General features: G+C 39.0%; 1 protein-coding gene across 1 annotated transcript; it reads right to left on the bottom strand.

The window, feature by feature from the left end:
* Positions 1 to 9,553: 9,553 nt before the first annotated feature.
* fut10 (fucosyltransferase 10) lies at positions 9,554 to 25,715 on the bottom strand. Its single transcript, XM_036595728.1, has 4 exons — positions 25,439 to 25,715; positions 22,586 to 22,862; positions 14,619 to 15,454; positions 9,554 to 11,533 (listed from the first exon to the last, which is right to left on the bottom strand). The coding sequence occupies exons 1-4, from the start codon at positions 25,517 to 25,519 to the stop codon at positions 11,309 to 11,311; spliced, it is 1,419 nt and encodes a 472-aa protein (XP_036451621.1). The 5' UTR covers positions 25,520 to 25,715; the 3' UTR covers positions 9,554 to 11,308.
* Positions 25,716 to 26,604: the final 889 nt, after the last annotated feature.

Raw genomic sequence — 26,604 nt, 5'->3', positions numbered from 1 at the left:
CTTCGTGGTAAATCGGAGATGAAAAGCTAGTGTAAAACTCTCACATAGTGAAGGCTTTGACAATGACAGTCATGCCACTGTAATAACAGTTAAGTATATTTGCTCAAGCTCTGAAAAGAAAGTAGCTGTTTGAGATGTTACAGTTTATTGGCTAATTGGTTAATTTGGAGGAAAGCATGTGTACCTGAATACATCTTTGTACCTCTCTTGAGCCCTTTTCATACCTCCAGTTAAGATTCCTCTGTAGGCCACATCAGTTGAGTAGGTCCTGTTTGGCTTGTTGGTGACACTATCATGCACTGTCATGGTAATGGGATACAACCTAAGGTCTACTCTTGAACATTCAAAGCAAACCAGCATCAGTCTTTACAGCATCGTACGGGATAACATGCAAACTCCTCAGATGTTGACTTAACTTTTTGCTGCTTTCATTGCAGTACTCTGTCCTCACAAATCACTGAATCATGTTGACATTTATGAAAACAAACAAGAAAGACTACTTCTGACCTTTAGAGAAGATGCCAGGGGCCAGAATGAAGAAAGCTGCTGAGAGGAGAGCAGCCACTGCCGCACGGCTGGGTGAATCCTCTTATATCAGAAGTCTCATAGATATATACTGGAAACTGGCATGATCTCCCCATTCTATGTGGTGTGGCATTCCACCTTGCTAGTTTCTGAGAAGCTTGATGGAGCTCATTGCAGAATCCATGGAACAACTGGCTTGACACCACCACAGCTTGTTTTGATGTGGTTTCTTTTTTTTTGGTTTTAGTTACTTTATCATGAAAAAAAAATAAACAAACGGTGAGAAGCTGCAAACTCTTCAAAAAAGAGCAACCAAGAAGTTCTCAGGTCCATGTGGAGTTTTGAGTTGATCTCCTGCAGGGATTAGTTCTAAAGGAGAGCGTAAAGGGAGAACTGCGATGTGGTTTCTAACTCCCAGCACTTTTTGTACTTTTTTCATTTGGACTCAAAGAAACAACCTGAACTGGCTTAGCAACTATTGAACACCCAAGAGTTGCTGCTGCTGGTTGATGTAGACGTTGTTTGTTGATAAGCTTGCTCCCTATCCACCCAGTACAGCTCAGATATTTATCCATGTTTAATTTAACAAGTAACATTAATAAAGTTGCATGTTTCCTCTTTACCCAGATAATCAAAGCCTTTAACCAAAGCAGTAAATCAAAGCTAGTTTTGATAGCTGCAAAAAGGGACTTTCCATGTTTTTAAAATATTTAATACCTTTTAAGAAAGGATCACATAAAACTAATGGCTAAACCAAATGTCTGTGATTATAAAAAAAAGTTTATGCTAGGCTCTGTGGAGCTCTTAAATAGAAAAATAGAAAAAGTAATGAGATAACATAGTGGGAATTTTACAGCCTGGTAGGCAGGATATTGGGGATTGACTCCCGACTCTAGCACTAAAATTATTTTAAGCTGCCTTGTGAAGAACTCTCAACACTAGGTTTGGTTTCCTTTAAACCAGGTTATGTGTAATATACTGCAAATTTAGATTATTTGCTTTTATGTCACCTCTAAGTCTATGTCTCCCAATATGTGTGTGCACGAGCCTGTTGTGTTCAATCTGATCATGTTTTGTATTAAAGCTGCACTATGTAGGTATTGGGGATTTGGAGACCTCTCTGGTGGATGTGTGTAATTGAACAATATTTTGTAATGTCAGTTGTGCTTTGGGCCCCTTCCCTGAGTAGATGAATCAGATAATTGTGGACGCATTGCAAGTGTACTCAAAAAGAACTCGTATTGAAGGACGTGTCTTCAGAGATTTTGAGTAAATTGTCTACCATTGTCATCATATCTTCATCAGTATAATGTTGATTTTGCATTCGAGACCTAAACATCAAGCCGGGCCTTCTTTTTGAGCCTGTGTGCGTGACATTAATATGCAGAGACATATGACATGCTCTGAAAACTCCTGCCAAATCTGACCTGACACCTCTGACTTTTTAAATGACTATTTCAGGCTTTATAGGGTGACACGCAGCAGGGCATACACGACATATTTTAGCACGTTTTTTTCTTATGACTCAGTAATGCTACTTCATTTAATTTGAGCAAAAAAACGTATGTAGTGAAGTTTTAAATGTCGCTGTCAAAACAGATGTCAAGCATGTATCTTCTTTATCTTCTTTCTTTTGCATCCTGTACAGTTAGAGACAAAACGGCTTTCTGTCTGGTGTGAGATATGGCAAGCAGAAGATATTCAGAGATAATGCACATGATATTTTCTGGACATTCTTATTCTGGAGTGGGCGACAGCCAGATTCTACAATGCCAAGACAGCAACAATTTGTTTTTGGACTGATGCAATTAACTAAGTTAAGACTCATTCATTGACATCCTGCTTGTGTTGAATACTTTTATATATTGTCAATTCTTTTTTTTTTACTTATTTATATACACTGATCAGGCATAACATTATGACCACCTCATTGTTTCTACGCTCATTGTCCATTTTATCAGCTCCAGCACAACACACACTAACACAACACCTCCACATCAGTGTTACTGCAGTGCTGAGAATGATCCACCACCAAAATAGTACCTGCTCTGTGAGGGTCTATGGGGGTCCTGACCACTGAAGAACAGGGTAAAAGGGGGCTAACAAAGTATGCAGAGAAACAGATGGACTACAGTCTGTAATTGTAGAACTACAAAGTGCACCTATATAGTAAGAGGAGCTGATAAAATGGACAATGAGCGTAGAAACAAGGAGGTGGTCATAATGTTATGCCTGAACGGTGTATATACCAATTATTTTTCTAGCTCTCTCTCCTGTCCTCTTCCTTTTGTGCTACTGATATGCAGAGAATGTTGGTTGTGTGTTAACTTTGGAAAATCAATAAAGTTATTAAAAAAAGAGATGATGCATATACAGTGACCTGAAGATGAGCTTTGAAAAAGGCTATGAAAATGTTACCAACTTAATCCAAAATATCTCAAAAACAGACCAGAGAATCCACAACTAATTTCAGACAAAAAAGCTATTAAAAACAGTTTCACGCCTGAAAATACACACCTCCACAATAAGGGTGATAATTAGTACACTTCAGACAGCTGGAGCTGTGATGAACCTGCCTGAAGAGGAAACAATCAAAGATAGTTTGAGAGGCAAAACTTTCTTAAGGATCATAGTTGGAGTTTTATGAGTTGGTGGCATCCTGAAGTCACACAGTCACGAAAACTACAACTAGACACCACTTCTGTTTAGATTTCAGATCAAAATCTGAGTCTCTTCCAGGAACCTAAAACTGGGTTGTGCTTCCAGCAGGACAATAAGCCAACGCATACCTCCAGACCAAAAAAACAATTCTCTGACCACAGAATCAGGATTTTCCAGTTCCTTGACCTAAACCCAACCAAAAACTGATGAAAATATTCCACAAGCAAGAACCAAAGACTCTGAAGCATCTGGAGAGCTTTTGTACAGAAGACTGTTCATAGATCACTTTATTTGTGTTCTTTCATATAAAATATACCACACTACTGTTTCACTGACAAAATGACAATTTGCTTACGGACCATGATTGTAATATGTCCTGTGCAGCTTCACAGCTTTCAAATAATTAGTATGACAGTAGGAAGCTGTAAATAAAATTAAGACATTTCGATTGTCCAGAATGATGAACAGAGCTGGGAAGATTCTATAAATGACTGAAAAAGCTGTACAGTGTGTAGACTGTAAAAATTGGCTCATGAAGGCAACCTAAAAAAGTTTCTTCATGTAGTAACAAGCAGTTTAACTAGTTTAACTCAAAAAATGACATTGATTGAAAGTATTTTTTTAAGTTGAATAGAAGTAGTAAATTTACTTGTTACCACATGAAATTTCTTTTATTAGTTTCAGTATTCATTTTATTAGTTTTATTAGTTTAGTATTCATTTTTTAGGTTGAATTGATGAGCCATTTTGTACAGTGTAGAATTCATCATATTTTAGAAACAGAAATCAAAATCTCAAGACAGATTTGATGGAGTGCATAAAAATGTAGATAACTACCATAAAAAATTATTGATCATTTAATAACTTTTAATAACTTCTTGTTCATAGAATTCTTGAAATATTGAATAAAACACTAAAAAACTATTAGTGAATAGTTTGTATTTAAATCTACAGTGTATAAGTTGTGTTATTGTATATAAAATAATACAAATTGTTGATATGACAAGCACTTCTAAATTTTTGAAAAGTACACTCTTAAAAAGGTGCTATGAACGGTTCTTTAAGCTTTAAGCCTTTGAGCTTTCTTTAGGAAAACCACTTTTCCCCATTGACCTTGAACTTCTTTTGCTTAATGATACTTGTAAATTCCCCATTACGGAAAAATCCTGGAAAATATGCAGCAAAAAAAGTTATCGTCCAACATTGGCTACCCACTTACAACCTGTCCATACGTCACTAGCTCTATACTTTACTGGATATCCTCTATGTGAAACTATCATCTGCAAGAATTAGCAATGCTGCCCCTAGAACTCTTCATACATGGATTCACAGAATATCTAAAGTCAGGACCCTTGTGCTCGCTTAACTACATAGCGTGTTTAAGTTGTGAATGATGTAACTTAATTTTCATGTGTCCTATGTTGTATCAATGATTGTTTTTGTTTGTCCCGTGTGTGTGGGTCAGGGCTGGTATGTGTTGTTTTTTTTTCTTTAAATGGAAAATGATAAAAAAAAAGAGTCCCAAAAAAAGAAGAACCACTTTTGTTTCCCTGAACAATCATGTTCTAAAACGAGATGTGTGAGAATGAAGAACCTTTTAAAAGTTTACATAATGTACAGGCTTTATATCAATTTAAGGGTTCTTCCTGGAACCTTTACATTATGTAAAGGTTCTTTACACTTTAAAAAGGTTCTTCACACTCTGTGATCTCATTTACATTGCAAGTTTTTAGGGAATCAAGTTCAAGGAATCAAGGGAAGTTTGTAGTGCATAAATAAACAATTACGTTTTTCTAGGCTTTCCTCTCTTAACTTCACCAAGGATTCCAATATGTCTGGAGGGCTCTGCATAAACAACATGCAAGTTTTTCTGATTAACCTTGAACTCAATATGAATCAAGTACTGGTACTTGAGGGTTAAATCCAAATAAAGGGAAAGACATAAAGCAAATATCATGACTCTTCATTATTCCGAGTGGCTGATTTTTTATTTTCCATCAAGGTACGCTGCCTCAGTGTTGGTGCAGTACATGACGTCCGCTAAGAGCTGTTTACCAGATGCTTATCTGACATTATCCTTCCTGATGCTAACCTGGCAGAAACCGTGTGATAATTCATACGCTTCACTTTGTTGACAGTAACACTATTTTGTGCCAACGGCCATCTGGTTGAAAGGGGAGAAAATGTCAGTAATTCCAGTCCTTTCACTCTGCCTCATCACAGTGGTATTCCAGTGATACTGGGATAAAGATCAAGAGTGACTTAAGTCTACTCATGAGGTTACACTTTTGGTCTCAAAAGGAAAGTGAAACGATTATGCTTGGATACGCTCAGCGAATCAGACAGAGGACGTGATTTATTCTATATGCATAAGTCAGCAGCATGTCTTACAACATCTTAATACAATCTTGATGGCTGGGTATGAGATATGACAGTGGTTTATTAGTAATGTACTGTTTCTCATGTATAATGTAGCAAAAGGAATTGAAGCTTTCAGTGTCGTTTTCTAATGTGGCTGGTAGGGGTGCGGGAAAAACTCGATTCTTAGATGCATCGCGATGCGGACGTGAACGATTCTGAATCGATTCATTCAACGACAAAAATCGATTTTCTAAATATTTAATTTATAATGTAATGTTGACGGAACGCAAAAGGCTGAACTGGAAGTGGGAAAGTGCAGCGCCCGGACGGTCTGTGGCGGCACATAACAAAAACACTACTGGAGGAGCGAGAAATTCAACTGGCTCCCTCTGCATTAAAAGCCAGGTTAGATCAGGGATCACAACCCAAATGATAAGAAGAGCCATTTTGCCTTTCAACGAAGTCAAACCACCTTGGGAGCCACAACATTTAATGTCCAGTATGTCTCAGTATGTGTTAATGTCGTAGTATGGGCTAAAAATATAAACGAGAGCGCAGATTTACTTCGCTCTGCTTTAAGCTTTAGCTTTAGCCGCTTTCCTCCGCCAGAAAACTTTTCTTCAAAACTAGAAGAGTTTCTTGTAAAATGTCTCAGCATGCGTCTGTTTTACGAGGCTGAAGTCGCTTCTCATTCGCCAGTTTCTCGTTCTAATTTTCCTGTTCCACCTTAAATTCTGCCTTAGGCGCCGAATGTAACTGCTGCACCATTTAAGGTGGAACGGGAAAATACGAAAGAGAAGCGAGTTCATTTTCGCAACTTTTTAGAGAAAGACAGTCTCTCAGCAGATTTAACCAACCGCGCTGCTTATAAATGCGAATAAGTGCTCCAAATGTTCGTTCACAGAGTGACTTGCAGCAGAGGTGGCATCCTATGACAGTGTCATCTTCAAAGTCACTGAGTTCTTCTGTAAGACCCCTTCTACTGCCAGGGTTTGTCCGTCGAGACTCCAAGGCTTAATTTTATTCACCAGTGGGTGTGGCAGAAACACCGGAACTAAATAATTGAGAGAGGTGTCCCATTATTTTTGTCCATATAGTGCAAGTGTGTGTGAGCCGGTTAGGCTTGCAATGATCAACTGTTGTGAGACAAAATCCAGGGTTAGATCAAACTAAGCTTAAAGTTAGCTGACTAAGCCATAAATTCTGCTTTGTCAGACAGGCTGCAGAGAAGTCCACCTCAGTCAAAAGGCCGTCCCCGATTGGTCCGAAGCTCTGCCCTGATTGGTTGAAGTGATATGTATATTTTTATGTATCTGATGTAGCCTGGTAAAAAGTGATCCACCATTTTGAGACAGAAAATCCAGGTTTAAGTTAAACTACGCTTAAAGTTAGCTGGCTAAGCAAGACGGCCCACGTTGTGAGCCAGACTTCTGGTCCTTCTTCAATGAACAGCAGCCTCAAAATTCTAAAAAAGGTCTCTCTAGAGAACCTACAGCAGTAAACTAGTGAAAGTTGCAAGATGACCTAGTTTGGCTGGAAACTGTGCCTTTGCACTGAAGGGCTTTTGGAGTAGCTTTTTTTTTTTGCATGTCCATTTTAGGCAGGTTTCCATTTTCGGGTTCTTCATAATTCATCACAGCGTAGAGTCATGACCCTTTTTTACTACATAGTCTTCAGTATGACAGCACACATTTCGGTTACATTAACAAATTTTTAATGAACAAAGAGCTGGCCTACTTAAAGAAGTGTCCTTAATGCCTGCACTACCATTTTGTAATGTTTGTAGTTGTCATATTGGTTTGTCTAGTTATCAGTTGGTTGGGGGGTTGGGGGGGGTGTATCAGGGAAAAGACTTTTTAATAGGGTTGCCACCTACCCAGGATTTCCCTGGATCATCCTGGATTTTGGTTGTGCGTCAAAGAAAAAAATTCCATTCCTGGACATAAAACTCACCTGAAGTTCAAACTGCTTTTTTATCCAATCAAACAACATGTATACAAAGAATTTCACTGGTTTGGATTACCCGCAAAATAGGGACAACTGTTTCATAAAGGTGCACCAGGCAGCACTGCAAAGGGATAGATATCTCTGTTAGAACCTACATCTCTGTACCTTAGACTGTGTGAGCACCGCCATCCATCTAGTGAATTTAGAACAAAAATCAAGCCACTAATCACGTGTTCAGGACCTTTTCAGGGCTGCGGTGGCAACCCTACTGTTTAATGATGAATCAAACTAAAGCTACATCTAATATTAGTGATCATTGGGCCCAAGCCAGACATTCTGTGCCGGTGTTTGTTATCCTGCAGCATGAATACTGCAGCAGTAGACTACTTTAGTGTACCGCCAAAAATGCTTACCACAACTGAACTCAAGAAAAACTGCAAGGCTGCACTAACTGTAAATTAAACAATGCAACCGCAGGACATTGCACCTAAAGCTATAACATGAAATGGCTTTTAGAGAACCGTATGAGACCTGTGCTACTCACACTAAGAACATTCATTTAAGCTCAGGAATGTTCTATGGTATTATATCAAAATACATTTCATGATGGACATTTTTTGATGCCTGAACACAATAACAGAGAGGATGAGCTCTACTCTTAAATAAAAGATCAGAGTCTCCATCTAGTGGCCACAAAGGTAACACACAAATATCTCAGTTAGTGCATCAGAACATTTTGCAAGAAGTGAAAAATGTTGAGTTTAAATACTAATTTTGTACATATTTTGTTAATTAGGTGACATCAGATAAAAATGACTTTTTACTGGTTTCTTGTAGCTGAGAACCAAATCCTAAATGGAGCTTAAATATTGCCTAAGGGTGACAGTAGCAGTAGAAGGATTACCAACAAACATTTTAAATAGTTTACAAAAGATTTTTTCAGTGTCTGTCCTTCATCTAATTGGCTTTGCCCTCTTTCTGTACAAAAAAGCTGAATATTCTTTCAAAACATGCACAACTTATTAAGATCTGGAAAATATTCCGTCCATTATTCACAGAGACATGCATTTTTCATTACAAAGACATGATGTGGAAGTCTTAAAAGAATTTCTCTGTTGAAAGAGCAAAATTTACAGCAATTTACCTTCAATACATATTAAAATTGTATTTCTTTATTAAAATGTTATTTCATCAATTCCATTTTAGTACCGAGCACAGAAAGACACATACATGTAGTTTTAGTTCACAGACTGACAGTGCTATCGAAGAGAGCTGGGCAGTGGAAAAGTAGTGATGGCTTATTATGGAATACACTGTTCTAAACGTTTTCAGTCACAAAGTAATGTAATTAGAATACATCATGATATGTCACATGGGAAACACTACTGTTTATTGAATTCATGTTGTTACTGGTTGACAGTTGGTGTAACTGAAAAATGTGTTCATCACTTTCAAAATTCTCTAGTTTTTTTGCTCTCATCACCTGCTTCAGTCAACTGCTGCTCCTACAATCCCCTAAGCCTCCTTTACCAGAAGGCTGTCTTACTTTATCTGGCATGTTTAGTAAAAGTGGGACAGTACCTAAACTCCATTTCGTCAAATAATTTTAAAAAATTGTTTATATTAACACATATGGCCAAATATGTATTGTGTACTTTTGCTAAACTGTACTATAAAATTAAAATCCATTAATAAATATCTTCTATAAACAGTTCCAATAAATCCCAACAAAACAATCTTTCAAGTTTGTCCATAAATTGCGAGAAGCTATGTTTTTTTCCAGGTAATGCCATATATGTAACATCATACTATGAAATTCCTGCATGAGTCCTTGTTTATACTGAAGAAACTCATTTCAATCATCCTTCAAAAGAGCTGAGATTAGAAGAACACTGAGATTAATAAATGATCATCACATTGATTTATCAGTCTACTCAGGCTTTAGCAGAGCTCAGTAACACTGAGATTAATAACTGATCATCACATTGATTTATCAGTCTACTCAGGCTTTAGTAGAGCTCAGTAACACTGAGATTAATAACTGATCACATTGATTTATCAGTCTACTCAGGCTTTAGTAGAGCTCAGTAACACTGAGATTAATAACTGATCACATTGATTTATCAGTCTACTGAGGCTTTAGCAGAAACTTCAGCATCAAGCCATTTGTTGGTTTCCTCTTTTGACTCCCTCCAATGATGTGAGCTACACACTGTTCACTGATTTAAAAGTAGTTAATAAACAAGCATGGGCAGTGTTTCTTTTAAAGATTGTGTTTTTAGCGGGTAAGTAATCTAAATGTATTTTCCTAAAAGTAGCTGTATTCTGAATACTGCTGATTCACAATGTAATGTGGACTAAATACAGATTCTTCATTTCTGTATTCTGAATACTTGCACATGTTCATGCACAGTAAAAAATATGGAATGACTATAGCTGACTTCAAAGGCTTTTTTCAAATACTGCTTAATATCATATTAAACACAAATACCAAGTTGGATTTCTCGGGTGGTACACCATATAAAGCTGGATTCCTATATATATATAATTCATTTAACTGGTTCAGTTAGGTGAAGACTGCTTGGTTGTGCATAGTCTAGCCGCTGTTGCATCAGAAGTTAACATTAATGCAAAATTTTGTGCGACCCTGAGATAAACTCAAAGTTAGTTGCAAGAGACACATTATGCATATTTAATATAGGTTATTTTTTATAGAATAAAACAATGGCCCATATCCGTCAAACAGCGCAGATATAAAAGGTGTAAACTGATCTCGGATAAGTTCATGCCTTTTTTAGAGCACTGAAAAGGCTTATCTTGGCTGAGACCTGATCTCAGATCTCTCATAGTGTTCTTACTCTGAGAAGCTTAATAAATATGACCCACTGTTACTAAAACATGCCTACGAATATGATTCATATCAGAAAAACGCTGGTATTAAAAGCATGAATTAATTCACACTGTGCTATTTTTCACAAAAGATCATTGATCTCCTTCCAGAAGCAGCTTCTTTATTGTTTTAAATATTCATCATTTTGGATGCTTTAAACCTGCTGCTGTTTTGTGATTTGCACAGTTTAAAGACCTAAAAATCACAGAAACAGCAGTAAAAATGTATCTCAAAAAAAGCTTGTGGTCAGGCACCTCCAAAAATCAGAAACAGAGTATTTTTTTAAATATTGTAAAAAAAATTTTAAGATTTTAAAAAAGATTTGAGTGAATAATAAGTACTATTTCTTGCATCTTTGTTAATTTCGTAGGAAACGTCAAATGAAAGCAGCCTGTCCAATCTTAATTTTTCATGTCTGATCTGTTCTTTGAATTATAAGCAGCAAAAATATTATTATATGATCAACAGTCCTATACAGACCAACAATTCCAGCAAATGATCATATGCCCATAGCTTGTTTGAACAGGCACATTCAATCAGATATAGAAGAAAAACATACAGAATTGAAGCTTCTCAGCTTCATGGTAAAGTCTCACTGCTGGACACATGGATTATATCAGAATAGTTAGTTGGCCTAACAAACCAACTTTGTATAAACAGGTGACATTCTAATATACATACAGGACAGAGACAAAAGTCAGAGAAAAAAGAAATGGTCCAGAATTAGCAATTAACACATTATTTGGATTAATGCACACTGAAGTTTTTTTTGACCTTCCTATAAAAGGTACCATACATATAGACGTATGTATGTACAGTCTATGTATGTGCATAATTAATACTGCATCATTTAACAGAAAATTCTACTTACTCCACCTTTAGGAGCTTAAATGATCCCACTCAGACACACTTCAAGCAGTGTTTTTCAGTCACTGAAGACCTCACTCCAGAACTGCGTGACCGTGAAGTTTCTATTCCTCAGTGCTAGCCGTCTCAGAGCTCTGGCCTCTTTCACTGACTGGTCATAACTGGCTCTCCAAAGGTGGCGCAAAGAGGAGCTGCTGGAAGGATCTACAGTGAAGTCAAATAGCTTCGGAGGTGGGCATCTTAGATGATCTCCCTCAGCCTGCCAGAGCCGCAAAGGTAGTCCCTGTCAGAGAATAGAGGAGGGTATATGAGACGTGTGCTGGCAGTCTCTAATAAACATAAGAAATCAGTTACACAACAGAGTTACAACTGAATCTCTAAAGTAAACAAGAAAGCGTTGACTTACACCGATCCTTGGTCATAAGGAGTTTTTAAACACTGTGTCCACTCGCTGTCCACTCTATTAGACACTCCTACCTTGTTAGTCCACCTTGTAGATGTAAAGTCAGAGACAATAGCTCATCTGCTGCTGCACAGTTTGTGTTGGTCATCCTCTAGTCCTTCATCAGTGGTCACAGGACGCTGCCCACAGGATGCTGTCCAGCAGGGACACTGAGGTGTTTAAAAACTCCTGATCCACTCAGACCAGCGCAACACACACTAACACACCACCTCCACATCAGTGTTACTGCAGTGCTGAGAATGATCCACCACCCAAACAGTACCTGCTCTGTGAGGGTCCATGGGGGTCCTGACCACTGAAGAACAGGGTAAAAGGGGGCTAACAAAGTATGCAGAGAAACAGATGGACTACAGGCTGTAACTGTAGAACTACAAAGTGCACCTATATAGTAAGTGGAGCTGATAAAATGGACAATGAGCACAGAAACAAGGAGGTGGTCATAATGCCTAATAAATGAGAAGGAAGGAAACCCATACATGGTCAAATTGTTCACCTCACATCTGGTATCTTAAGGGTGAGCTCCAAGGTCGTATACAATGATCCACTGTGGTGTTATCCCCTAGGCAGTCTCAGGATAAAACAACTGAGACACAGTTTACATCTAAAGGTGAAGGAGACTCCTTTAATTTGTACTACACTAACACACAAAACCTTCAGGGTCACACAGTTTGCACATACAGAGAGATGAAAATGAAAGTTCCCAATATAATATTGTGTGATTAACTATAAAATCAACTATAACAAGTGAAATTACTATTTCTGCCACCATACATGTAGAACAACTGAAAACATGTTGACATGGCAACAGCATGAATGTTGGCAGGTAAGCAAGGCAGTGTGTATACTGGAGCCATAATCTAGGATTTACAAAAGATGTTTATTTTTCAGGAAAATTTATATTGGATGCCTTAAGAGCCCCAACAGAAAAATCTATTGAGGTTTTGATGGCATTCTCAAAGTTTGACTTCCCTTAGGTGTTGTTACCGACTGCTAGGTTACACATTAAAGCTCCTTCTGTGAATGGGGTCAGGGAAGTATATCCACTTTACCATTCTACAGCCAAAGAGAATCTTTATGGATTGGGTAGCCTCTGGTACTACAGTTGAAGAAGTAGCAGCATTGCTGTCTCATAAGAAATTCTGGTTCTATGTAATAAAGAAAAACTGTACTTATGCCTTTTCTCTTCCATACTGCACTTATTTAATGCTACTGCATACTGGCTGATTTCCTACCTTGAGGTCATAGCTAGTTAAACTATGTCCCTCTTTCTAACTAATTGCCTTTCGCATCCCACACTAGCTGAAGAAAAGCAGTGACTTTTTCTGTGAGGGTAAGTTGAAATCACAGTATCCTCTTTGTGTAGGCCTCATATACTCATTACATTCCATTAGTGGAATGTAAATCAACTCAGATATTTTTTATTAATATAATCAAATAAAACATTGTTTTCTTGTAATTCTTTTATATGATTAACTAGGACACTGTTGGTACTCTGTGTGTGAATGTTGTGACTGTGTTAAGCTGCTAGTGAGCAGTGAGGGACAGAAGAGAAGGAGTGAGAACCTCCTGCTGTGAAAACACAGATCTCCACAGAGACGGCCATGCTGAGATAAAACAGACAGCACATCTGCAGCTTTTTAGACATCAGAACATTGTGTACAACTGCAGTAATACAAAGTAATATTTAAACTCAATAAATAATGTTGACTAGTTAGCTCCTCTATAAAAAAGAAAAATAGAGTTCGCTTCTGGTTTTGTAAACTACACTCACTTCCATTTTAATATACTCTTATCAACATTGCTGAAGAAAAAAAGGCACAGCTCACCTGAGGGGCCCCGAAGCCAGGTGGATATTGTATTCATATTTAGGACTACTATAAAGTAATTTCCCCATTTCCCCAAATGTAGTAAATCAGCTAAGCCGTGGTTGGTATCCAAAGAATGCTTCTTCAGTTTTACACTAGAGCTAAGAGGTTTATTTATCTAACAACTGATAGAAGCGTCATGTGCCACCCATTAGCACTGTGTAAACTGTGTAGCGAAAGCATACACTTGTCTAAAACTGCTTCAAATTAAGATGAAATAATCTCAAATAGGTTTTGATTTTCACTCTGTATGATATACTGTTATCTATAAAAATGTGAAAAATATGTACAAAATTCAGGCTTCAAGACATCCGATACTGTTTTTAGCTATGTTATGTACTTTAGTCCATTTTTAACAGTGCTTTACAGTCTCAGAGCCCATATAAATCAAGACTATTTGAGATTTCTTAAAAAGGAATTTCTCTGATTTTTCAGAATTTCTGCAGGATTTAGATAGGAACAAAGCCGTTCATGCACTCCGCTGTAGAACTTTCAGACGCAGAATTGCTCACATTGTTGATGATAGGAACCAGACATCTGAAATGTTGAATGGCTCTGAAAGCTACCTCACAGAAAGTTATTACATGAAACTGTTTTGAATTCGCTGCCTGAGGCCCGACACATGGGTTTTACCACTATTTTTGAGATATTGGGATAACTTTTTAATCTTGCAGGGTGTTGTGAAGCCAAATAGCCCCCAAAGAAAACAGTTTCCAGATTTAACACTATTTTAACATCATCAACATAACATATAAACTCAGAAGACATGCATAGGTTCATTAATCACTTTGGATAGTAAATAAAATGGCTATATTTATGTTGCAGACTTTTTGACCCCTGGTTCCTATCATCACCACTGTAAAGTAATCTGAGTCAAGTTTCTCTACAATGCACCATTTCATATCAAACAACTCTGAATGACTGTTTACATGTCAATGATTGAATTATGCAGAAATTTTGAAAAACTGTCAGAATTGTATAAATGTGACTTTTGCCTGAAGTATCAATAACTTCAGTAACACTGTTGATCAGTGTGTTACCTCATTTTGTCTGTTGATGTTCTCCCAGACTCTGTTACACACCATGCACTCAAAGACGTCAATAAAGTTATCCTGGGTGATATCCTGGACGCCCCACTTACGCTCCTTCAGTTCTGTAACAAGTCTCTGGTTAGAAACCTCTTGTTTCAGCTTCCAATCCAGGTATGTTAAATACTCCCAGTCATTCTTGTCCAGCCTCTTCAAATACTGGGCCAGCTTCTCTGGGGGTTCATTAGGGTCGACCACAATGGCACTCCTGTTACTCGGCAGCCACATGTGAACATTAGGGGCTCCATAGTACACAGGGACCACTCCTAGCTTGAGTGGCCGCCACAGTTTCTCAGTGATGTAGTCATCACAGATGGCATTTTCAAAGGCTAGGATGAACTTATACTGGGCTAGAATCTGGTAGAAGCTCTGCTCCTCCATGGCTGTAGAGTCCCTCAAGTGGGAGGGAAGATCCTTGTTGTGCAAGCACTGGCCATAAGAGTCCACTTGGATGTGCTTCATCAGCTCCTGCACATAGACGTCTCGATCTGAAGGCGGATCGCAGTCTGACTGCACGTAGATCACAGGAGCCAGAGTGTGTCTCAGGTGGTTCTTCTGAGCAAGGGGCAGCAGAAACGTGTGGGAGGTCAGTAGTCGAAGGCTCTCCAAGTGCTGGGTGGTGAGTGGGAGGTGGGAGAGGCGGCTGAACGTGGCTGTGTGGTTGAAAAGGGTGACGACAGGTTTGTGGAAGAGCTTGTAGTTGTTTTTGGGAGACTCCTCATGGAACAGAGCCCAGTGGTGGTGTTCCTTCCTTGGCAGAGGGAGACTCTCAATGTTGAGGTCTGTACCTTAAAAGAGGAAAGAAAGCAGTAGAAAGTAGGGCCCAATAAATACATCACTTGGCCATTAAATGTTCTGCAGCAACAGAAAAAATCCCAACGATAATGTTCTTACATTAATACATTTACTTGTTTGGTTGATTTTCAAAGTCAAAATAAGTTAACACTAGGAAGAAAACATACTTCTGCACATTTTAGTGCGCAATTGTTGTTTATTTGCTTCATTTAACAAATTGACAAATTGACTTTCTTCTGGGTGGGAGTTGTTGGAGAGTTGCTAATGTAACACCTAGGTGGCTGGAGGGGGCTGGTGGTGGGCATCTGGAGTGGCCAATCAGATTTTAGGAAGGCCACCCCGACCACCCCCTTAAAACTGTGCATTATATGTAGCTCTTAAAGGCATTAAATGGTTCGGATGCCTGGTTCCTATCACCACCACTGTGAACAATTCTGACTTTGAATTTCTCTAAAATGACACATTTCACATCAAACCACTCTCAATTACTTTGCTTACATCTTAACATTTTAATTATGCATAATTTTTTGAAAAATCAGTGGAATTCCCCTTTAAAATCAGCATGAGACGCAAACCACTGGTACAATCAAACCCAGTTTCAGAGCTTTTTAGTTAGCTTGTATAAAAACGTTTATAATTAGCACATTAATTTTGTAACACATTGTTTGCATGATCACAGATTATAAATGCCATACTGTACATGTAGGGAGTTTATAAATCAGTATACAGTGATTGTACTTCATAAACTATCCTAGCATTGCACATGTTCACCCCAGCAGGGCCAACACAATGGACTGACCTAAAAGCAGTACCCCGAGCATCTTCCACTGTGAAAAGCTACATACCAGCTTTGCTCCGTCTCATTAACTTCATCATTAGCTTTGAACAACAATGAAGCTTTAACAGCAAAAACTTTCAAAAGGAGCAGTTTTGCCTTTGTTACAGTTGCCATTAAGTGTATGGTTCCTATGGAAACTGGTAGGAATAAAGCCACCTCCATTCGCTTTAAACTCTCCCGACAAGTTTCTCCAAGGGGGTCTCATTCAGACGATATGTCATTTGTATTAGTGGAGCTGCAATAGTGTCACTTGTCTATTTTTGGACTTGAACAGAGGACACGGCATCAGGTTAGTTGGCTTGCAGCAGTCGTCCACAGTGCTCTGACAAGTGCCTCTTATCTCTGTAATTCTGTATAAACTCCCCCTGGAGATCAGAATCACTTGAATGACGCAGAGTGCTGTTCTTTTTCTCGGTCGTTCAGGAGAAAGGATGGACTGTAAACAAACGGCGCTGTATATATTATAAAAGAAAATCTGACAGAAACAGCTACTGTGTTTTAATTGCCAAAAAGTATGCAAAACCTTGGGTGAGGCAGCAGTTAAATGTTTGGAGTAAAATGTTTTCCTAAAACTCCCAAAAAGACATAGCTGAACAGACTTGATGCTTATGGTGCAGTAGTAATTGGTCCCAAAAAGCACGTTTCCCCACTGAAGCCCTGAGGAATGAACTAATTACATGCTTTAGCCTCAACATTCAACTATCTTCTAAGTGTTGCTAGCGATTAACACATCTAGCTGGGAAGGGCATATCAAATTCCCTTTTACATCCAGAAACATAGAGACATATAACAGGGCATATTTTAAATCTTCCACATCTGTCACACTGTCAATTACCATGAACAGTAGACCTCTGAAGTTGTGTCATCATTCTGTAGCTGGTTTCATGCCCATATCAGTAACTCAGGGTCTAAATTTCTCTATGACAAAAATTAAGTTAAGATTAGATTAAGTGACCCTTATCAGTCCCACAAAGGGGGAATTTCACCTCCACAATCTAACCCATCTGTGCAGTGAAACACCACATACACACTAGTGAACACACACTAGGGTGCAGTGAGCACACTTGCCAGGAGTGGTGGGTAGCCCTATCTGCAGCGCCCAGCAGTCGGGGATTAGGTGCCTTGCTCAAGGGCACTTCAGTCACATACTGTCGGCTCATGGGATCAAGCTGGCGACCTTCCGGTCACAAGGCTGGTTCCCTAACCTCCAGCCCACGACTGCCCCCAAATTAAAGAAGTTCTCAAAAATCATAATCAAAAAAGCCGCTACGTTTATACGTATGTATATTTATTTGTCACAGGAGGTATTAAGGAGTCAAAACACGACTATTGCTTCATACAAGCTAACACTGTTGCACACTGATTTGACATCTTAAAATTCACTAAACCTCACACAAACCGCTATCTTTGTCAAATGTGGTAGTTAAGCTGCTTTGGCAGTTCTAGGTGCAGTTTGAGTAGCTACTGTTGAAGTTAAATAGTAGAGTTACCTTCATGCAAGGTCATTTCAATGTGCAGGAGCGTTAGTTTGCTTGTAGCAGGTATGCAGCATTTTTTATTTTTTGACTGCTAAACAACATCGTAATTCAGAGGATCCAGCGACACTCGTCGGGGGGTGAAATGTACACAGGACAAAACAGTCTGAGCATTTTTGCTCTCCACAGGACATAAAAGCAGCGATTTACCAGGATACCTTTTTCTCATAGAGAAACTCTTAAATCCAGAGTTCTTAATATGGAAATGACTTCAGAGATCTAGCACTGTGTTACATTTCCCTGTAATTAAGGATGTTTTCAAATCCATTGACATGAAATGCATTTAGCTGCTGAGTTCCATAAACGAAGATTTGAAATAAATCATTATATAGCACAAATTTGCTACTATGACGTTACGCTCTCCGGGCTGTCACCTTGCTTTTTTCTTCGTTGGGGTGGAGCGAGTACAGGTGGTTAACTGCTTAGCTGTAAGCAGCAAACAACATTAAGTTGACTGAGGAGCAGTTCCTGCATTTAGATTTTTTCAGAAAGAAGGTCCCATATTTTCTATTGCTCACACTTCTGAGATCGTTAAATTTGCAGGGTTAAAGTTCACCTGGGTGAAATTATCTGCAACTGAAATTAACTGCTTTTGTGTGTCATCATGCCCTTTTCCCATTTAAGTGAATTGGCTTTTCCACCAGGCAAATTTAACCCATGCAGTGTTACAGCAGCTTAACAACAGTTATTAAACAAAATTCTTGTGACTGTATGTAGTTTTGTTATAAGTTTGGGGGAGGAACATGTCTGAAACCCTTTCTTCTTCCAATCTCACACCCTATAAATTCACATCCTCACCTTCTGTTCCCATGACACAGGGTTCACAATCCCAACACCACCCCATCATCTCCCTGTTCCTCAGTCCTACATCAGTCCTACTACAGTTATGGGAGGGTCTGGCCTTCAAGCTACAGACTAAAGCTGGCCAGAACTCCAGCTCAAGTTCTCAGAGTTCTCCCCTCCCTAAATCAGTCATCCCTCATACTACCACCACATGCTGAAGATGACCATGAAGGTATGGTCTGAACTCACATATGCTTTCTGTAAGGTTTTCTGGTATCCATGCAGCCTGTGACTATACCTAAAGCACTACACTGGTAATGCATTACCACAAATTTGTCCCTCTGGAAAATCAGACCCATCTATGAAAGAATGACTTATACAAATTTACAGCAGGTTGTCTGTTCGTTTATAAGTATGGAGAAAACCATCAAAATTACCATCTATTATGATCAGCCACACACTGCAGTTGTGGCAGAGATTGGACTGAAAAGGCTGCAGTGTTTCCATCTTTAATACAGTGACCATATACGACCACACACATTTCAGCCATTTGTATTCTGCTGAGAGGTGAATTAATCTGAATCACTACGGTCCTGGCAGAGGGTAACGGTCTAACGCAGATCCCCCCCCACCACTCTCCCCAGTCTGCGAGGTGAGATAATTAGTTGATTCAAGAGTTTCAGTGCTCAGCTCAAGGCAGAGCTTGCAAAGGCTGCAGCCCTGAAAGCTGCAGGGTCAGCCAAGCCAGGATTAACTTTCCTGTGGAGGCCAAAGACTTTCCACTAAAACCGCCACAAAGACAGTGGGAAGCTAATGAGCAGAAAGGATTGTGATGAATTTTGCAGGATATAAGAAGTCATTTAGCAGTGGGAACTCTTGGGGGATAATGTTCAAGGGCATTTGTGAATGACTGGGAGAAGACAGAGCTCAAATGAATTTGCTGTTTCATATTTTTGCAAAAAAAAAATCCACTCCTGGACCAACACTGCTCCAGCTCAGATCTCAAAAACCTTTGTAACTACTTTTAATGCTGTTTTACACCTCAAGCTCAAAATACAGTCCATTCAGCCAATGAAAAGTGCTCCACCAGGGTCTGCCCACCCAGTCTCCATGGTAACGACTGTCCCTATGCCATGTGTTTGGAACATGAAGGCTCAGTTTAACATGTCCACTACAATTTATATGTTAGTTAATGCAACTCGAATGTAAAGTAGCCTAATAATTGATAGCCAGATAACTAGCCTGCTAATGTCAGCCTTTCATTGTGAGCTAGATATCTGAATACAAATGTATCTAATGTGAAAGTAACTGGACACGGACTGGACAGAGCAAGATTTTGTTACGTTCTCTGAATTGTTCTTAACAAATGTTCTCCAAAGTAAATGGTATCATCTGTCCTTAAGAAAAATACTGGTAAATAGGTTTGAAGGTGTTTAAGTATGTTTTTGTACTGTTTTTGTATGAGGGAATCCCCAGTTTTTAATCAAAGCATCAATGATTATAAGGTCTATAATCCAAATGTCTAGGCTGGATACCTTAAATTTATTTGCAACAATCAATCAAAAATACTGCTGCCAATCTACGGTTAGCAACATGCACAATGAGTGTTTTTGTTCTTTCAGTTAAGGTCAGAGACCCCTGATGTGAAGTACAATTAAGCCTCTTGAAATCTCCTATCATTTTTAATGCAGAAATGGCACTAGATTTAAGCATTTATTGGTTGATTATAAATTGAATGAATGGAAAGGCCAATTTAAAGTGTTTTTCAATGTGAAAATGCACCAGAAACAGGCATAAGCCCCCCTCCACTCTTCTAGGAAGGCTAGAAGATTTTGGGTGTGTCTGTAGAAATCTGCACCCATATAGACAAAAAAGCATTTGCGAGGTCAAGTATTGATGTTGGACAAGAAGGTTCTGGCTCACAATCGACATTGCGGTTCATCCCAAAGGTGCTGAGTGGACTTGAGGTTAGGGGTCTGTATAGGCCACTGGAGTTCCACCGCAAAAAAAATAGTCAAACCATGTCTTCATGGGCCTCGCTTTGTGCATAGGGCACAGTCATGCTGGAACAGGAAAGGGCCTTCCCCAAACTGCTGCCACAAAGTTGAAAGCATATAATTGTCTAAAATGTCTTTGTATGCTGTTGCACTAACAATGCTGTAGCATTAACAGTGTGCATAGTGATCTTAGTCTGCTCAGCCATGGAAAGCAATTTCATGAAGCTCCCAACACACAGTTCTTGTGCTGATGTTGCTTCCAGAGGCAGTTTAGAACTCTGTAGTGGGAGATGCAACAGAGAACAGGCCATTTTTACTCGCTACAAAGTGGTTCCACTCTGTGAGTTTGTGTGGTCTAGGGGCTGTTGTTGCTTCCAGGTGTTTCTGTTTCACAATAACAGCATTTATAGTTGACCGGGGCAGATCTAGCAGGGCAGAAATTTCACGAACGGCACTGTGGCAAAGGGGGCATTCTACTGACACTGTGTGTCTAAGGAGATTGCATGATTATGTGCTTGATTTTATACACTTGTTAGCAATAGGTGTGGCTGAAACACCTGAACTCAATAATTAGGATGGGTGTCCACATAGTGTATATACCAGTCTTCTGTAATACTACCATGTAATCCCATATTTTAACCATGGTATTTTTGTAATGCTAAAAATTTCCATGTGCATCTTGTCCAGGTGTGCATTTTCTTCAATGCTCTGCTGTGACTTCTGCTGTGCAATGTGTGAATCTGTCAGTCATGTCAATCTGCCAAAAGCATCAGGTGGCAATGCAGAGAAAAACAATGTGATCAAAAGCCCCTGTGGGCTAAATGAAAAGATGCAGACTATTATTTTCACACCTGAATCCTGCACTCTCTCTGACAGATGAAGTAAACTATTTACTGTGGATTATTTTATTGAAACCCTTCTCCTTTAGGAAGGCAGAGAGCCTGAAGGATCTTAAGGTGTCATGATACTTGAATGCAATTCACAGTAAATGCAGTTTTTATTTCCTGATGCTTTTTGTAAGAATGTGTTTATAAATCAGGGTACAGAAGTCCCAGTGTCACCCTCCACACAGCCAGTAAGGGATTTCTGACTGTTTATCATTCAATAAGACAAAGATAAAGAACAGAATGTGAATGTCACACAGACTTTACCATTCAATGCAGTGGTGTCTGTAGCTGCTTTGCTTAGCTTGACTGTATGAGAGCAGAGACATTGCAGTGTTTTTCCCCCAAGACCCAAAGCTGCTTTCTCTGACACCTGATGCCGTGGTTTGAGAATGTGCTAAAATGTACAGCGTAATATAGGCTGTTTTTTGTAGGATATCTGCCTGCAGCACCAAGAGTATTCAACTAGCTCAGCTGAACAACCGCATTTCTAGAACAATCTCATCTTTACTAGGTACAATAAATGTGGTATTACAGTAGGATACCACATCACTCAACATGTTTAAAAGTTCAGTTATGTTCACATGTGGGAATACTAGTGTTTTGCTATGGCTTGCATGAAACAAATAAATCAATAAATAAACAGTGTGTTGTAAAATGGGCAGTAAATGGGTTTTAACCATCATAGGGGAGCTGTTAACATGGTAACATGGCCACCGTGCACAGGCCAACCTCACAATATATTTTCCAGAGCACATCACAGGTACTGTTGGTATCAAAAATACTGGCCAACTGCATGCATCATAATTCTATATTTTATTCTAATTCATTATTCTATTGCCATTTTAAATCAAATATTTGATTTTCCTTTCTTTTTAAAAAAACTTGGCAATGTTTTGCTGGTGCATTGTGTCCGTTTCAACTTGTTAGTAAACTAAATCTTGTCAGAAAAACCCTCATTAAATCTCAAAAAAATCTCATTCTATTTATTTATAATGTCTATCTGTACATTACAGTAGAACCTAAAATAGAACAACGCTCAAAAATACTGCACAATGTCCTGAGGTTCAGATACAGTGTCACTCACCATAAAACAGGAAGGCATGTGTAGAAGGATGAGAATGGTAGGATTTGTTGATGGTGAAAAAGCATCTGTTGTTGCCACACTCCCCAAGCCGCCCCAGCTCACCGGTCAGTGGAGACCACCACACTATAAAGGGGTACCAGTCTTCAGAAGCAGCAGATAACCTCTCTTCAGTGAGCACACCGCTGTCTGCGAAGGGCTGGATTTGTGTTAACTCTTCTCTTTCCTTAAGGGGGAGTCTGTGTGCTGCAAGTTCAAACTGGCCCAGCTCCTCCACAACCTAATCACAAATATAAAAGCCATGAGGACATACTGAAAACGGCAGATCTTTATAATGACTTTGTATTCCTTTTCAATGTACACTTGGGTGGACGCATGCAATGGAATGGGCTTGACGTGCAGGCAAACAACTGGACATGAAATTATCCAGTACTGTTGTTCATAAAGGCATGAAACATCCAAAAACAATGTTTAAAACCAAAATGCTAATGAAAACTCATAGTGTATGGAATCGCCATATTGTTAAAGTGGTGGTTCAGCCAAAAATCATATTCATACAATTTTCTCCAGAACCTAAATGCAATCAGCCATGGCATGTTTGGTGTCTAAATTTTGATTCTAGCCACCAAGTTAACAAATTAAATCAACACATACTTGACTCAAACCACATCAACCTGTTGAGTAATCTCAGACTAGCTTATGTGGTTTTTAACGCTGGACTACAAAAGTATGGACAAAATGTATGCTTTAAGATGGTTGCGGCATCCATTTTATAGATAACAGGATGCTATAAAAGTGTCATAAACCACACAAGTAAGACTGAGATTAATAAACATCTTTACACAGTGATGATTTAGGCAAGTGGCTGTACTATGTGAACTGGTGCATAGCTTTCATTACTTGTTTGCTATATTAGCCTCATAGCTGTAGTACAAAACTAAAGAAGCATACTTCAGACACCAAACATGTCTTGGCTGGCTGACGACATTTGGGTAAGAGAAAAAAAATTACGTGAAATAAATTTTTGGCCAACACATCATTTTAATCTACAGTAGAAAAGATCCTGAGATCCTGAGATCCTAAGAATTGGCAGATGGCAAAATGCAATGTGGAAACATGCCCCAACCCAACAGAAAAAACACTAACCTATGTGTAGGCTACAGAACATAGTCAAACATAACTGTTACATTTGGCTACAGTGAGCCATTTCTTTCAGAACTGTTATAGAAAGGAGGAAAGGTGATGAGATGAAGCTTGTTGTGGTTAGAGGGAAAGATTAAGGAATACCAGTAATGAGGGGAAGGACAAGCTTTCATCCAAGAGTTAGTCAGTTAACCCTGGGAAACCATTACACAACTGTACCTGCAAATAAGAAAACATTATGGATGTACAGCAGAGATGGACGAATTGATAGAGAAGCATTAAAACTTCCAGTCTTCATATTTCCTTTCGAGAATTGATTCTTACATAAAAATAAAGATGGCAAACTTTTCTTAAAGACAGGGAACCTAAATCTGTTTTCTTTCTAATTAGGTTAATCTTGCTCTTGCAGGCAAACAGTAAACATGTACTAAGTACACCCTCGAATAATGTACCAATGACCAATAAATGACCTATATATTTCAGCATATTTCTCTCCTCTCGATGTAAACTGTGCAGTGTCCTAATCTTGGGTAGTGCTTCCCTCAGCATTCCCTTTACCAATCACAGGGCTAACGTCTCTTGCCCTGCCCACACAAGAGTTTCAGAGTCAGAGAAACTTAGCGAGCTAATGCTAAGCCAGCTTACCAAAAAGCTAGCAAGCTAGACCACCTGTTGTTTATCCATACACCAACATTGGGCCTCATTCAACAATATCTTTTTCCTTAAATTTGTTCATAAGAAAGGACTTAAGAAAAAGTCTACATCAGATTCATGACATATTTTTAAACCGCAGAATTGTTCGCACCTTTGTAGTTATGAGTGTGTGCAGATTCTGTTCTTAACAGAGAAAACACTGCTTAGTGTCTCTTTGTGAAAACTGCGTAAAATGGTTTTAAGAAGAGATTTCTTCCTAAATACGGTTGGTGGATGAGGCCCATTGTTCAGTCCTCCATTTTCTTCATCTTTTTTGTCCAGTTACCATCACATAAAAGCTGGACATAAAAGCTGGTGGTGGAGCAGGATAGGAGTGTTGGACAGAGGGCTGTCAATCAAGCTACTCAACACTTAAGTTTAGTATGATACAAACATTTTAATAATTTATTCTGTGTTTCCTGGGACTAATATGAAAATTATGAGGTGATTTTAATATTTTAACACACATACAGACTTAAGACTGGACAGTTTAGCTAAAACTACCCTCTTAAAAATAAGGTAACCAGAACAGTTCTTTGGTAATGCCATAGAAGAGCCACGTTTGTTTTCCTAGTTTTTCAGTGGATGATTCTTTAAAGAACCATTTTTGTAAGTTTCTATATCAATTAGCCTAAAGATTTTTTTACTGAACTATTCATTAAAGCCAATAACTTTTAGCAATCTTTCTTTTTACTGAAAATACTTTCTCATATATTTTACTGAAGTCTGCATTTAACATCTTTGCCAGAGAGGACTTTTATTCCTAGGCTGCAGGTCTCTGTGTGTATACACAGGCCTTAAAGCGACACTGACTCGGTCATCAGCTGTGAGAAGAGCAGGAAAGACTGAGAGGAGGAAGATGTTCAGTTTCTACTTTACATCACTCTCTGTTACTGAGATATGGCTGAGTACCAAATAACGGCCAGTCCACCCTCAAACTTCAGCCACACGCCACACCTAGAAGTTGCCCTAAGAGTAGCGGAACGTGTTACAGTCTTATAACGAGAAATGTTCAGTTACCTGAAAAGTTATAATGAGAAAAACGAAGGCTGAAAGGCAGAGGCACAGAGCAAAGAGCTTCCTGACAGAAAGTCTCGCCATGTTAAGAATCCAGCTCGTAGGAAAACAGTCAGAGCGATGAAAATCATGATTCACTTCGGGTTTGGCGCTGAAATTTCACAGCAGAGCGCGTTGTTGCTCTGGACATTGCTCAGTCTGGATGTTCTGTGTTGATGCCGTCCGGCCATTTTCCACTCTTTGCCTCCAAACTTCCTGCTCAGGAGCCCCAGTCTGAGTACAGCTGACCCTCTAAACAATGAAGTCCCGCCGCCGGAGGGAGGAGCCAGCACTCTCCCTCTGAGCCAGCGCGCTCCACGGGCTCGGTCCTGAACAGAGCGCAGCTCCCTGCTCCCTGTTCCCTTGCTGTCTGGGTCCGTCTTATAATAATATAGATTGGTTCGTGTCAATACCTAGTGAGCTGCGTTGCTGCCTACTCCCTACATAGGCAGCTGATTTGGCAACTTGGATCTTTTCTCATGCAATTAGAATGGCTGTTTGAATTTTCTCTCCTGTAATCTGACTGGCTGGTTGAATATTCCTCCTTACAATCTGATTGGCCAGTTGAATTCGATCTCATGTATATGACTGGCTGGTTGTATATTTATTCGTGTAATCTGACTGGCTAGCTGAATTTTCTCTCCCGCAATCTGATTGGCCGTTTGAATATTCTTTCTTACAATCTGATTGGCTAGATGAATTTTTCTCTCATATAATTAGATTGGTTATTTTATTTTATTTTATTTTTCTTCCTGCAATCTACTTGTTAAGTTGAATTTTCCCTCTTATAATCTGATTAGCTGGTTAGTTGCTTGGTTTTGTTTAAATGTAGAATTGTTTTATCTCAATACCTACTGAGCTGCCTTGCTGCATACTCCCCTGCATAGGCAGCTGATTTAGCTAGTTGAATCTCTCGTCATGCAATGAGATTGGCTAATTGAATTTCCTGTCATCTGATTGGCTACTTGAATTTTCTCTTCTGCAATCAGATTGGCTAGTTAAATTTTCTTTCCTGTGATCTGATTGGCTAGTTAAATTTATTCTCCTGCAATCTAATTGACTAGTTGAAATTTCCTCCTGGAGTTTGATTGGCTTGTTGAAATGTCCTCCTGCAATCTGATTGGCTTATT

This window comes from Colossoma macropomum, unplaced genomic scaffold, assembly GCF_904425465.1.
Source record: "Colossoma macropomum unplaced genomic scaffold, Colossoma_macropomum, whole genome shotgun sequence".
In the NCBI taxonomy this organism is placed as follows: Eukaryota; Metazoa; Chordata; class Actinopteri; order Characiformes; family Serrasalmidae; genus Colossoma; species Colossoma macropomum.
Note: the sequence above shows the minus strand (reverse complement) of the source record. Positions and strands in the feature narration are given on the sequence as shown.